The sequence below is a fragment of the Podarcis vaucheri genome, assembly GCF_965113315.1.
Source record: "Podarcis vaucheri genome assembly, chromosome: 14".
NCBI lineage: Eukaryota > Metazoa > Chordata > Lepidosauria > Squamata > Lacertidae > Podarcis > Podarcis vaucheri.
In genome coordinates this window covers 48,352,192-48,367,223 of record NC_138752.1, presented here as the reverse complement: position 1 = coordinate 48,367,223, position 15,032 = coordinate 48,352,192, and the positions used below count along the sequence as shown (strand labels likewise).

The window sequence follows — 15,032 nt, the reverse complement described above, 5'->3', positions numbered from 1 at the left end:
GCAGAAGCTTTTTGACTGTTGCCACGACACCCTATCAAAATTGCAGGTGTTAGAATTGGCTGAAAAGCATTGCTGACAGCAGCTGCGTTGACTTGATGTAGGAGACAAGAAGGTGAGAACTGCCTTTACTGGATCAAGCCATGTTCAAATATATAAAAGGATGTCACATAGAGGAGGGAGAAAGGTTGTTTTCTGCTGCTCCAGAGAAGTGGACACGGAGCAATGGATCCAAACTACAAGAAAGAAGATTCCACCTAAACATTAGGAAGAACTTCCTGACAGTAAGAGCTGTTCGACAGTGGAATTTGCTGCCAAGGAGTGTGGTGGAGTCTCCTACTTTGGAGGTCTTTAAGCAGAGGCTTGACAACCATATGTCAGGAGTGCTCTGATGGTGTTTCCTGCTTGGCAGGGGGTTGGACTCGATGGCCCTTGTGGTCTCTTCCAACTCTATGATTCTATAAGCCAAAATCCACAAGGCCTCTCTTTCTGTTTGCAGCAGTGGCCAGCCAGGGCCTCTGAAGAGCTTCGAAGTAGGGTAGGCAGGTTGTGACTTGTCTCTTGCTTCACCTCGGCATGATCTGGCACTCAGGTAGACTGCACCTGTACACAGAGGCTCTGTACATTCAAGGTTGCATTGCTGGATATAGTCGTAGATTGGTTGGCCAAGACTCTGGGTTAAATCCACTATCTGTTCACTATTGATGTTAGAAATGTTGCGGGGGGGACCGGGGACCTAAATGTTGTTGGATTACAGTTCCCATTGTCTTTGACCACTGACCATGCTGGCTGGGACCGATGGGATTTGGAATCCAACAGCGTCTGGAAGGGCCTCTCAGATGAACCAAGCATCCCTGAAATGTCCCCTTGCAAGCGTCCTTATTGCCCTTTTCCGCTGCATAATCCAGCAGATTCAAAATGTCAGCATGTTCTTGGGCAGACGTTCTTGCAACCCCTGAATATATTACTGATAACCATCTTGCTTCTCAAAGCCATTTTGAGCTACAAAGGATGCAAAGTGTTTGATTACAACACAGTCATAAGGAATGTCATCTGAGGTCCAAACTAGACATGGCATGATTGATTTGTGAGTAGAATCTCCTGTTTTTTTTTAAAAAAAACCTATTATTTAATGTGTCAGCTACCAGGGATACGGGTGGTGCTGTGGTCTAAACCACTGAGCCTCTTGGGCTTGCCAATCAGAAGGTCGGTGGTTCGAATCCCTGCAACAGGGTGAGCTCCCGTTGCTCTGTTCCAGCTCCTGTCAACCTAGCAGTTTGAAAGCATACCAGTGCAAGTAGATAAATAGGTACTGCTCCAGCGGGAAGCTAAACGGCGTTTCCGTGTGCTGCTCTGGTTTCAGTGTTCTGTTGCTCCAGAAGCAGCTTAGTCATGCTGGCCACCTGACCCGGAAAAACTGTCTGCCGACAAAATGCTGGCTCCCTCGGCCTGTAAAGCGAGATGAGCGCCGCAGCCCCAGAGTCGTTTGTGACTGGACTTAACTGGACCTTTTTAACGTGTCAACTGGGCACCATTTTCCTTATCAATCACACACACCCCTCCAAATTGGTAGTACCCCACACATCAACATGCATCTGTTACGATATAGAAGCAATGCGGCAGCGAGCTGGCAGCTGGAAAGCAAAACATAATGGGAATGTTGGGACTGTTTCCGTGGGAAACAGAGGGACAGTCTATTCACAGTGCGAAGCACCGGAATTAGCTCACAGTGTAATATGAGCTGTACAGGAAGTACAGTAGGTGGAGTTTTTGTTCTCTCTGCTGTTGGAGTTTGAAGAGAGCAGACGTGTTTTTCTGTAACGCTGCAAAGACAGAAATAAAGGCATGTAAATACGTTTCTGTCTATCTCTTTCCCCTCCCTGGGGGGGGGGCAGGAAAGAGTGGTGTGTTCTCCTCACGCTTGAGGAGGATCGCCCATCGCGACCTTGCCTGGGTCTTGCCGGGAATGCAGAAAGGGAGGTCAACCGGGAGATCAAGCCGGGTGCCTGGAGAGTGGCCAGTTTCTGCTGAAGGCAGGTTAGAATCCTGACAGTATCCCATAGGTTTTTGGAAGCTTGGGAAGGCCAAATTTTAAACCATTGTCACACCAGAGAACCGTGCTTCTGCCCGTTCACACTGGCTTGGCTTCGCGTTACATACGATCTGGGCCCATATCGGCCCTTTCTTTAATCCTTCACAAATATCACCGGAAAGCTGAATCAGTGCCACAAACAGAGACCTGGATGAATCATGTCTGGGAGAGGACGCTCTTGGGTCACCTTACACAGAGATAGAGGGCCGTCAGCGGCATGTCAGAAAAGGGATAGGTTTGGGGAGATTTTGGTTTTCCTTCTTCTCTTTCATAAACAAGGCACTGCATCTTTTATATGCTCCGGTCTCTCAAGCTCCTATGTGGAGGGGCTACATGGGGGCTCATTGAAATTAGGGTGAGAAACGAGGCGTGGGTCCCTGGGTCTCCAAATGCATGACAGCAGAGCGCCCATCATATTACAGGCATCACGTTATGTCTGTACAGTGCTTTGCTTCGCGCTACCTTATAACCAAAATGATTTTGTGTGGTCATGTCTGCGGTGTGTTATGTTCCACGAAAACGATCACCATTACTTTAGAAACAACAAATATTTTAAAACCACAGATTGAGAAGGAGGGGTACTGCTGCTGATGGCAGTGGCGTAGCGTGGGTTGTCAGCACCCGGGGCAAGGCAAGTAATTTGCGCCCCCTAACCCATGGATTTGCGCCCCCTAACCCTAACCCCCAGATGTTGCGCCCGGTGCGGCCGGCCCCCCCTGAACCCCCCACGCTACGCCACTGGCTGATGGCACAGGTGCTAGCCAGTTCGTACTGCTTACATTGGGCTCCTTCCCATTCATAGGAAAATGGGTGTTGCTGACATGGTGCCCACCCGTGCCTCCTATGCATAGCTGTCAATGTTTCCCTTTTTTTAAAGGGAAAATCCCTTATTCCGAATAGGATTCCTCACAAGAAAAGGGGAAAGTTGACAGCTATGCTCCTATGTTGCCCATAAAAGAGGTACCCCCTGCTCAGTTCCTGTTTGTGCTGGCTCAGCCTCTCCTACATTGAGCAAGTTTTATGGGATGTCTGGATATCTCTTCTGAAAAGAGAAGCACAAAGAGCATGGCGGTGGCTGATGTAGGTGTTCTCCCCCCCCCCCCGCATTGATGAAGGCTTATGCCTGCACAATTGTGAGGTCCTGCCTCTTTTTCTTCTCCTTTAAATGTGTCAACCATTTTTGTGGAATGCCACACTGCACGACAGCCATTTTGTGTCACTTTGCACTTCCACACCCGCCATTTTGTGACTGGCAACCGTGGCACTTTTTCAGAACTCCAGATGTGCCCCCAAAAGGTTGGCGACCCCTAGAAAATATTCCCTAGAAATTTGCATAACTTTTTTCTTGTCAGAGTTCACAACAGAAAAAAAAAGCCCTTGGTGAGGGTTCCATGAAATTGCCCCCATGTTTTGCCTTTCTTCACCCGAGATTGATTCTGGATGTCATTCATTTATTCCTGAGTCCAGTGAAGGGAAAAAAAAAAAAAGCCTCAATCCTTAAATAATTTACTATTTATTTGTTTTTTGTTTTTTCCCGTCAACTTCGGAAATCACTTTCATTACGTTCAGCCCTCGTTGTGCACTTTTAAAGTTCAGATTATTGCAACATTTAACCTGAATTCCATAAGAAAACAGACGGGGGGGGGGGGAGGAGAAAGAAAATTTAAAACAAAACAAAACAAAAAAACCAAGAAAACTCATCACTTGAAATAGATGTAAAATAATAAAAAAGATTCTGTACCCACAAGAAGAATGAATAACTTATTGTTATTGCACTGGCTACAATTCAGTAGTTATTTTGGTTTTCATCATTTCCTGTAGCAAGGACACCAAATTTTAAAAAAATAATAATGAAAAAGCAAAAAGTGGAACTGTTAGAGACATACCAAAATGCTCGCTAGGAGTTCAAGCCCAAAAAATGGCTGGTTGGGGAAAGCGGAGAAGAGAAAAAAGGGAGAGGTATATTTGGGGCAAAAATGAGAGAACCCTAAGCACTGTAATGAAGCTTCCACTGAGAATCTAACAATACACCACCCAGTTGAGAATCTGATGTTAATGCAAAAGAAAAGAAAAGATTATCTGCTATAGGGTGAGAGGATAAACAGGCCCCCAATCCAGCTAAAGTTTATGGCAACAGAAGCAGCAGTTCTCAACGCACTTACTAGGAAACAACTCCAACCGAAACTCACAAAGGCTGCGGATTCTATACACACGTACCTGGGAGTAAGTCCCACTGAACTCGGTGGGGCTTACTTATGAGTAGGCATGCATAGGATTGCACTGCAAGTGGTACTAATGCAGACAAAAATCAGTCACGCTTAAAACGATGGGGAGCAAGTTAGCCGGTTTCAGCGGGAGTTAACTGGGGCTGACTTTAGTCGGATCAGGGCCACGGTGTCTAACTTTGGAGTAAACATTCATAGGGTTGGATCTGCGAGTTCCACTGGAAGCTACAAGAGGCTTCAATGGGACTTAAATGCGACTAACTGTAGCTGGATCGGGTCCAGTGTTCTCTATAAAAATATGTGCATTAGGAAGAGAAGAGTTTTCACGTGAATGTTTACGTTGTGTTGTGTTTCGTGTGTGTATGTGTTTTTCTTTTTTATTTCTCAAATACATTATTTTCTATTTATAATAACTGCTGATATACAGACAATATACAACTTGCATCTCCTGGGCACTTTCACTTCCCGTGACAACTTCCCGTGCAATAATAAAAGGTGCCGTTTCGAAAAAAGTCAAAAAAGGTTTGTTTCTTTAAATCCTATTTTTTTCCCCTTTAAAAAAGATAAAACAAAGGCTCGAAACCCAAATCAATGTGATCGAGGCCACGCCGGGAGGTGGGGGTGGTTGGGGAGGGGGAGGGGGGAGGAAAAGAAAAATTGGAAAAGCCACTCCGTGTGCCACTAGGAAAGGAAAAAGAAAGAAATCTCCTTTCCTTACCCTGAACCTTGTTGCTGCTTCTCTTTGATTTTGTTTTCTTTTTTTTTAAACAACTACAACAAAAACCTTCACAGCGCTTAAAGAGAAATGACAAGTGTTTTGGGATAAGCGTTGGCCACGGACTCGCGGCTTTTCAATCTTTTTTTCCACTTCGAAGCCACTTGGGTGGCAAAGCCCTTTTAAGTTCACTCTCGACCTCCCCCCTCGGAAGCTATACTGGTTCGTCCACCTCTTCCTCTGTTGCTGTGATCGCAGGGACCAGTCCGTGCTTCCGGAGGAGGGGGCTCCTAGTCCCACCAAGAACCTCTTGGCTTTGCTCGGGGTTGCTGAGCTGCACTTGCGAGTGGCCCATCTTTTGCAGTTCCAGAGCCGCGCCGTCGCCGTCGTCGGGCCGGGAATCCGCAGAAGCAGGCGTGGCTTGGCCATGATCCAAGAGGCAGTCTGGTAGGGCCACTGCACTGGAGCCGGCCTCGGACTGCTCAAAGGAGAAGTTTGGGATGGTTAAATGTTCTCCACGGCAGGCGGTTGGGCCCCGGCGCTCTGCCTTGGAGCCCGGCTCTCCGGGCTGGTTGTCCGCAAGGTCTAAGGAGTCCCTGTAGGCGGTGGATTCGCACGACGGGGTCCTCCTCCTCAGCAAGCTGTTCTCGGATGCTTTGGTACGTGTGGACGTGTTGCTTTCTTCCTCCACGGGAGGATCTATAGAAATGCAAGGCGGGCTCATCTTCTTTTTCCGCCGGACGCCATGAATGTACTCGGACTCTGGCTGGATGTGGAGAGGGAGCTTCCTCTTCTCATCCGACGACTCCGCGAAGCTGCGGTCCCCGTCGTCGACGAACGGGCAGATCTCGATGGAGTGCCGTCTTTGGTCGTCCGCCCAAGTTGGCTTGGCCAAGAACCCTCGCGTGTCAACACTGTAAAACTTCTTCAAGTCTTTCTCTTTGCCGTTGCCTCCTAAACTGGTTGTGCTGCAGTTCTTGAGGGGGGCGGGGGATGGGGCGGGAGAGGCGAAAGGGGAGTCGGCGGGGTCGCTGCCGTCCGGCTGCCCCCGCCAGTCCCTCGCGGAACTGTTGATGTGGCTGACCTCTTCGTCGGCCAGGTCTGAAGATTCGAAGAGCGAGCTGTCTGGGTTGCTGTTGCAGCTGGACGGCCTGCGCGGGATACTGTGCTGGCTGAAAGTGTGTTTGCGGGTGCAGACGCTCGAGGGCCTGTGGGGTGATGCATGGGGAAGGGGAGGTGTCCCAGGTAGAGACGTGGGGGCAGGGTGAAGCAGAGGCGGGCCCAGGATGCTCTGGGACAGCATCTTTGGTGGGAGGTTCTCGCAGGGTTCAGCTTTAGAATCTGCATTTGGACCATCTAATGAGTCCCTCTGAATGGCCTCCTGCAATACATAAAGAGAAGGCGAACAGAAATTGGCATTTCAGTATAAGGAACGCAATCAGATATATATACACAGCAGTTCTCCCCTTCTCTCATAATACTAGAACTCAGCAGGGACATCCGATGGAGCTGAATGTTGGATGATTCAGGATGGACGAAATAAAGTACAACTACAGAATTTGGTCCCACAAGATGGATTGATGGCCACCAAGTTGGGCACCTGTGAAAGAAGCTTAGGCACATTCATTGGAGATTGGACTATTGCCGTATTTTTCGCTCTATAACACGCACCAGACCATAACACGCATGTAGCTTTTAGAGGAGGAAAACAAGAAAAAAATATTCTAAACGAAACAGTGGAGATATGATTTTTGTGGTTCATGCTGTGGCCACAGACATGTGATCTGACAGTGAGTTTGGAGTAGCTCAATGCAAAAATCCTGAGGATCCATGTGGATCCATGCTTTGTAACCACGTTTTTGCACTACTGCAGCCCCAGGCAACAGTGGGTGCGTGATTTTTTTGGTGCAAGATGTAGCCATGGACATGCTATATGATCTGATGGTGAATTTGGGGTGACCCAGTGCAAAAAGCCTGAGGATCCATGTGGATCCGTGCTTTGTAACCACGTTTTAAGTGGGGAGGGAAGGAAAAGCACTCAAGGGACAAGGAGCATGTGTGGGGTGGGTGGAGAAGGATGCTGCTAATAATGAAGAAGAGGGGTATAAGGGGAGAAGGCTCCTCTCCTCTCCCACTTTGCTCCTTTAAAGTAAGCAGGCTCTGCTTTTCTCTCTCCTCCCCGCTCATCCCCGGCTTAGTGAGCTGAAAAACTTTGCTGCTATTTAGCGAGCTGAGTGGGGAGGAGAGAGGGACAGAGAGCCTGCTTGCTTTAAAGGAGCCAACCGGACAGGAGCCGCTTACACTCATGTAGGCGGCTCCTCTCCTCCCCTGCTTTGCTCCTTTAAAGCAAGCAGGCTCTCTGTCCCTCTCTCCGCCCCACTCAGCGGCTCTTCTCCCGCTTTGCTGTTTCAAAGTGAGCCACGGAGGAGGGAAGGAAGGGGAACCATGAATCCTCTGCTCACGACTGCAGCAGATCCCCCCGCCATCCGTAGGCATTCCCTCCATAACACGCACAGACATTTCCCCTTACTTTCTAGGAGGAAAAAAGTGAGTGTTATGGTGCAAAAAATACGGTAGTTAGCTTATTAGCCATGATGGCTATTCTCTCCCTCTATTGCTAGAGGGAATTTCTATTCCTTCTCCCTCTAACTATTCCTAGAAATCACAACTGGGAATTTGCTGTTGCACTCAGGTCCTCCTTCCCATAGGGATCTGGTTGGTTGTAGTGAGGTCAGGATACTTGACCAGATAGGTCATTGACCTGACCCAGCAGTGCTTATTTTTAGTTATTATGTCAGGGCTACGGCTGGGTGAGATCTGGTTTTCAACATTGTGATATATCACCAGCTAAACATCGTGATGTACTGATATATCTCAATGTCTGAAATTAGGATGGAGCAGTGGCGCTGTGGGTTAAACCACTGAGCCTAGGACTTGCTGATCAGAAGGTCGGCAGTTCGAATCCCAACGGGATGAGCTCCCATTGCTCGGTCCCTGCTCCTGCCAACCTAGCATTTCGAAAGCACGTCAAAGTGCAAGTAGATAAATAGGTACCGCTCTGGCGGGAAGGTAAATGGTGTTTCCGTGCGCTGCTCTGGTTCGCCAGAAGCAGCTTAGTTATGCTGGCTTCATGACCCGGAAGATGTACGCCGGCTCCCTTGGCCAATAAAGTGAGATGAGCGCCGCGACCCCAGAGTCGGCCACAACTGGACCTAATGGTCAGGGGTCCCTTTACCTTTTTATGTAGAGGCATTGGTTGGCGTCACAGTTTTTCCCACATCGTGATTTTTGCATAGCACACACACACACCCTGATTCACAATATATCGCCAGGTCAAAATTTATGAAACCGACATCACAGCATGGGTTTCAAACTGGTTTGGGGCGACATATTGATATATCACCCTGCCCTAGTCAGGACCAGTTACAGGTATGGGGAAGCCTTCAGCAACATAGTATTGATGGGCCTTTGGAGAGAGTAGGCCTCACTTGCCTTCAAAGGGTCTAAGGGGATTGGTGTGGTGTTGGCAAGGTCTACGGGCAGTTTGTGGGGTGGGGGAGTTGGTGAGTGGAGTGAATGGGGACAGATATTTTGGTAGTAGTGATGGCTTCTGGGGAGAAAGCAAAGATGTGAAGCTTGTTTCTTGAGGAGATGTCCAGTCCTTCTCCAAGCCAGTTGTGCCTGCCTTAATTGGGTCACCTCCTATAGGTGATGAGAAAAGTGGGTATCATACAGAATGGAGAATGAGAGATGACTCGAGAAGCCCGGAGAATGCGAAAAAGCAGGTGTAGGGAACTTTGGGTGCTTCCAGGTGTTGATGAACTATGGCTCCCACCAGCCCCTGCAAGAATGGCCAACAGTTCAGGAACATCTGGAGGCTCACAGGCTCTGCACACCTGAGATAATGGAAGACAGGGGACAGCCCCTTTTACCCCTTTCCTGAGGTGCTGTTAGCCAAGTTATAGGGGAACCGTTAAATGCTGAGGTTTCCAACCTGTCTACAGAGCAGCCTGTTGAGACTGGGAGATCGTGGAGGAGCTCGTGGTGGTAGAAGCTTCCATGGACCTCCCCCTTCCTGGCGAGGGGGCGGGGTGGTTGGACGAAAGGCATCCCGTGGGACCCTCAGTGAAGAGCAAGTCCCCACGGGCTGGGAATGAACAGAGGTGATGGACCCTAGAAGATAAAGAAAAGGCGTCGTTTCAGTCAAGAGGCTTTGAGTGATGGAACTATTTGCAAAAACTCAAAGCCAGTCAGCTGGGGAACCCACAAGAAGAGATGTTTCCAACAGCTATCACAACAATCACTGTTTACCATTTGTTCTAGCACCTGGAAGTGACGGGAGGTTGGTGACATGTTAAATGAGTGCATTGGTGGCTCCTGATTGCAGGGCTGGCTAACCTTCCGCTAACCTCCAGGTGTTGATGGACCCCCAACTCCCATCAGCCTCACCCAGCCAGTGGCCAGGTATGATGGGAGTTTGAGTTCAACAACATCTGGAAGACCACAGGTTTACTCACCTCTTATTGCCTTTTGGCAGGCATGGCCAAACTTGGCCCTCCAGCTGTTTTGGGACTACAACTCCCATCATCCCTAGCTAACAGGACCAGTGGTCAGGGATGATGGGAACTGTAGTCCCAAAACAGTTGGAGGGTCAGGTTTGGCCATGCCTGCCTTATGGATTCAAATTGATGGCTTGCACCCTAAAAGACCACCTCTGTTCCACCTAAACATTGAATGTCTATTTATACCACCTGTGTATCTGATCTCTTGCTTCTTGAATAAAGGACAGGATAGAAATGTAGGCCAAAACAACTGAAAACAGAGAAAGTAGGCGTCCCATTCCTTTCACTTTTTATCCTTTATGTCTGCCCGGTACCCATTGTGGCAGGTGGTCTGGGTAAATCTCCAGAGAACACAAAAGTATAGAATTATAGAAATGTAGCCCAATCCCCTTCAATTAAGTAATAGAACAGTTTCCCCATAATCCACTCTGGTGGTTTTGTAAGTGTGTTGTATTTTATGAACATAACATAGGTCTTTTTCGAAAAGCCCAAGGGCCCCCACAGATGCCATACCTCTTGGTGACTTGTACGAATAGGCCTCTAACTCCACCTCATGGAGCGGGAAGGGGCTTTTGGCTGGCACCACAGGGCGGAACATGTAGCTGTCGTTGGGTAAGGAGTGCATCCTGGCCACCGAGATCTTGCGGACGGTCAGGAGGTTCTGGGGTTCGCCAATGCCAGCAGCCGCTTCCTGGAGATCAGCAAGAGAGGAAAGTACTGAGAGGTAGGGGAAAGACTGAGAAAGCCTAGATCTCAAACCTGGACACTGGTCAAACTCTCTTCCTCTGACTATGAGTGAATTTGCACGACGAGCTGGGCTGAGTTTGATACTCTACATAGGTAGCATCCTACACGACCCAATGGTGCCAGTTGTGGGTGGGAGTTTCACATTGAGTGTGTGGTGGTGCAATCACACTGCTTGCAGTGTGATTATCTCAGCACACACCCAGCGTGAGATCCACCCAGAGCTGCTACAGCTGGGACCTACGTAGGTACATGCCTAGGACCCACATACCTACGGGACCTCCTCTCCTGCTATGCCCCACAGAGGACCTTAAGGTCCACAAATGACAAAACTTTGGAGGTCCCAAGTCGCAAGGTGGCTAGGGCCTTTTCAGTACTGGCCCCGACTTGGTGGAACACTCTTGTCACAAGAGACCAGGGCCCTGCGGGACTTTACATCTTTCCGCAGGGCCTGCAAGACAGAGCTGTTCTGCCCGGCCTTTGGTTTGGACTCAGCCTGACCCTTATGTTTCCCTGCCGTTATGGTTTTGATCTATGGGCTACTATTAAAATGAGGCTGCATTTTAAATTGCATTTTAACCTGTATTTTAAATTGGTTTCCCCCCCTATTATGATTTTACTGTAATTTTACTGGTGTTAGCTGCCCTGAGCCCGGCTCTGGCCGGGGAGGGCGGGATATAAATAAACTTGTTGTTGTTGTTGTTGTTGTTGTTGTTGTTGTTGTTGTTGTTATTTTCTCACTCTGACTTCTCCAAACTATACTTGTACACCAAATTGCCTCCCGCCCCGCCCTCTCTTTCATTGCCACCTGATTTCGGACTCTTCTTCCTCCAGATGTTGCTGAACTACAAGTCCCATCACCCCTGACACATTGGCCATGCTTGCTGGGGCTTATAAGCATGGACGCCCAGGAACATCTGGAGGGGCAAAGCTTCTCCACACCTGGCGCAAAGCTTCCTATGGCCTTGCTCCCACCCCATTGCCATTCCCCATTTACGCGAGCTTCTCTCCTCCAACTCTACCACCACCAACCCACCCGAGAGTCTCTTGTTCTCTTAAATCAGTGGTTCTCAAGGGGTGTAGCATGCCACAATGGTGCAGCAGGAGAGGTTGCAAGTGTGGTAGGAAGATTCAAGGACAAAGAAGCATTTAAATATTTCACCGTAGTGTAGTGTAGTATCAAGAGCAGAAAACAGAAAGACTTCTTTGTGTTGATGAGAGTTAGTTTGTCTCAAATAAGACCTAATATAAATGAGATTACCTTTCAAAAGCAAGCTCACACCTCTTGTTGAGTTTGTATACATATGTAATGCAAGAGGCTTGTTTATATTTTGGGTATGATTCATGTTCTTATGTGGCAGCATTGTTTTCTGTTTCCTGGGTGTCCTACAGTCGTATTATAAAGTAGTTGTGCTCTATGTTGTAAGTCAAACACAGCTAGCAGTTGTTTCTTTTTGTTTTCCAATGTATTCCTTATCAATAAAAAAATTTGGTGTGGCAGGAGCGGATTTTCAAAGGGAAAGTGGGGCCCTGAGAAAAAAGTCCGAGAACCGCGGTCTCAAATGATCTGCTCATCTTTCCTTGATGACCCTTAGACCTGGAACTCCCTTTGGGATCCTCTGCCAGATCTTCAAAACGACCCCAGCATTTATTCCTTGCTGCCCCTCATCCTGAAGTACTCTCCCAGATCCTCAGATCCCTCCCAGGTCTCTTAAATGAGGCCAGACATTTAACCTCAAACCCCACAGAGCTTCCTGATCCCTCAAATGACTTTGCTCTTTGCTTTCCCCCCCCTTCCCATGACCTCCCAAAATCACTGCAAGGAGTGACTTATCCTTGCTTTCTTCTAAATCCTTCCTCTAAGTCCACTTTTCCTGTGAACTTTTTGCTTAACCCCTCATCGTTCTGCCTCATCTGCAACAGTTCCTTCCTCTGAGGAATTCTAAAGCCAGAAAGCCATTTCAATAGGTTCCACACATCCCAAAATCGATATTTCCTCCCACCCTGGAGTGTTCAAAATGCTTAATGCACATTATCTGAGAAAATACCGTTCCCATTCGCTTCGCAAATCTCCGAGGAGAGACCCTGCCATATGGCGTCTCCCTCCATAAGCGGAATTGTCTGCCATGCTTTCCCCGCAGAGCAAATTTGCCCCGTGAAGAAGAAAACCCGACACCTTCGCCCCCACACCCCGAAATCCTGACAGAACAGATTTCCCCACAGTGCCAGAGGACGCCACGAAACAGAGAGCTTCCACAGAACAGACATCCACAGCGGCGCCATGTGTTGGGTTTTAGATGGTTGCGCTTCTTTACGAGAATCATGCCTCTGACGTAGCCACAGCGGAATAAATAAGGCGGGAGCTAGATGCGGCGATGCAAGATGGCACACTTGTAGAGAGAATGGACAGTTGTGACTGTGGGGGTGGGAAACAGGAGGAGAGACTTGCTGGCAGGCATTTTGAGAGGCCTACTATTGCTCTTTTCTGCCCATAGAGAAAAATGGTAATTGTGGCAGCAGGCATGGGAAACAGGAGGAGAGACTTGCTGGCAGCCATTTTGAAAGGTTTCTGCCTCTTCAAAAGGGCTCCCCAAACATTTCAAGCGGTTGATGGAGGCCCATCCCATCCTCAGTTTTCATTACATTCCTCTCAGGAAGGCAATAGAAGCTGTGGAACTCTACTCCACATGAGACTGGGCAGGCCCATCCGTCGCTATTTTTAAACAGGCCTTGAATCCCCACTTCTTATGTCCCGCTAATGCAAAATGATGTTGCGGATTGACTTTGTACGTTGTAGCCTTGTTGGGTTTTGATTGCTTTTGCATTGGCTCTTGGTAGCTACGGATTGTTGTGAGGCAGATATTTTAATGGCTCTATGTCACGTTGGGGGAATTGCATTTTAAATATGCTTGTAAGCCGCTGTGTGAATCTTGAGAAACAAGATTATGAATTTATGAAATGAGAACTGAAAAAGCACATTTATCACCTTCAGTTCTTTCTCTGCAAATTTGTTCTGTCTCTCAAATTCACAGCTGGCGTGACTAGTTCCCGCTTAACAACCCCATGGTCACATCCAAACCATACATGCAAAGCCCATAGTTTACCTAAGAGGATCTTGGGAACTGCAGTTTACCCCTCACTGAGCTATAAGTCCCAGCACCCTCAACAAACTAAAATTCCCAGGATTCGTGGAGGGAGAAGCATGTGATTTAAATGTATGTTGGGGATTTGATCCATGTGACAAATGCATGAAAAGAGAAGGGAGAGGGTGAAGTCTGGCTCTGCCTTTAGGCAAAGTGAGGTATTAATGGAGTCCCATTTGAGGGCAGCAAATACTCAAGTTATGTAGTTTATTTTGCTACCAGAGAGGAAACTATTCGCAGTTTCCCTTTGGGCAGCAAGAGGCCACCATCCAATGAAACGGATAGGCAATAGGTTCAGGGTAGAGAAAAGGTTAAAGATATCCATACAGTTCATAATTTAGTGACAAACATAGAAAACTCTATTATACTAAGTCAGATCATGTATCCAGCCACCCCAATAATGTCTATTTCAGGGACAGTCAAACTGGTGCCATCTATATATTAACAACAACCCCCATCAGCTCTAGCCAATGGTCAGGAATTATGGGAGTTGTAGTCCAAAACATCTGAAACACACCATATTGGCTATCCCTGGTCCCCACCCCCCTTGACTGATAGCTCCCTAGGGTCTGAGGCAGAGAAGGGTTTTCCCCACTACAAGCAACTTTTGGAAAAAGGAGATGTTGAGAACATAACTGGGGGATTTCTGCATGCAAAAAATGTGATCTGCTGCTGAGCTGTGGAACTCATTGCCACAAGATTAATGAAGACCATTTTTAAAAAGATTAAATATAGTATTGCAGCGCTAAAATCGCACCCCAGCTATACATTTAAAGCACATGTTTTCCCTCCAAGAATCTTGGGAACTGTAATTCATTAAGGATCCTGGGAACTGTAGCTCTGTGAGGGACAAGCTATAGTTCCCAGGATCCTTTGGGGGCAGCCACATGCTTTAAATGTAAGGTGTGCTTCTGACCTGCTTTATCTTTTCTTAGATTCACTTTGATTATTACCCTGACACAGGGTAATTTTTTTTAAAAAAATTATTATTTTTTAATTAAAACAAGCTTTAAAATAAACTCTCCCCTCATTTGCACGCTAAAAGCAGGTTCTTATTTCCGATTTTCAAATCTCTCTTGGCTTAACAAAATAATTCCATCCCTGCTTCCTCTTCAAAGTTAATAAGCTGTTTGCCCAGGTGGATTCAGCCTGGTTGCCTGTCCATAGCATTCTAGTGGTCTCAGGACACAGATGACAATTTTGCTTGTCACTCAGCCAATATCCTGTCCATTCTCTCTCTCTCTCTCTCTCTCTCTCTCTCTCTCTCTCTCTCTCTCTCTGCTAATCAAGTCTTGCATTCCAGATGGTCAAGGCTCAAGGAGACCAGAGAGAGACTAGCCTCAAAGCAAGCATTCTTTGCTCTTCCTCAAAAAATTGTGTGTGTGTATGTGTGTTATAGTCTGGCATTAAAATGAGAGAAATAGAAGGTTTTCTTTTGGTCCTGCCAACTGCATGTCTTGATGAGAGACAGTCGCGAGAGCAGACAGCTCAAGAGAGATGAATGGATCTGTCAGTTCCATTTTCTCATTTTTCCAATCTTGAATTTTGTCCATC

General features: G+C 47.6%; 2 protein-coding genes across 4 annotated transcripts in view; one reads left to right on the top strand and one right to left on the bottom strand.

Moving 5' to 3' along the window:
- Positions 1–15,032, top strand: part of SLC5A10 (solute carrier family 5 member 10) — a 514,359-nt gene that overhangs the window by 256,647 nt on the left and 242,680 nt on the right. The gene's annotated exons all lie outside the window — the stretch shown is intronic.
- The window catches only part of CACNA1H (calcium voltage-gated channel subunit alpha1 H), a 384,808-nt gene continuing 373,358 nt past the window's right edge, over positions 3,583–15,032 (bottom strand). For all 3 annotated transcript variants that reach the window (XM_082199567.1, XM_082199569.1, XM_082199568.1), the window contains 3 exons: positions 10,105–10,282; positions 9,024–9,202; positions 3,583–6,410 (listed from right to left, as the gene is read on the bottom strand). In XM_082199567.1, the coding sequence (XP_082055693.1) occupies positions 5,244–6,410; positions 9,024–9,202; positions 10,105–10,282 (1,524 nt within the window). In that variant the 3' untranslated portion in view covers positions 3,583–5,243. The remainder of the gene's footprint in view (positions 6,411–9,023; positions 9,203–10,104; positions 10,283–15,032) is intronic.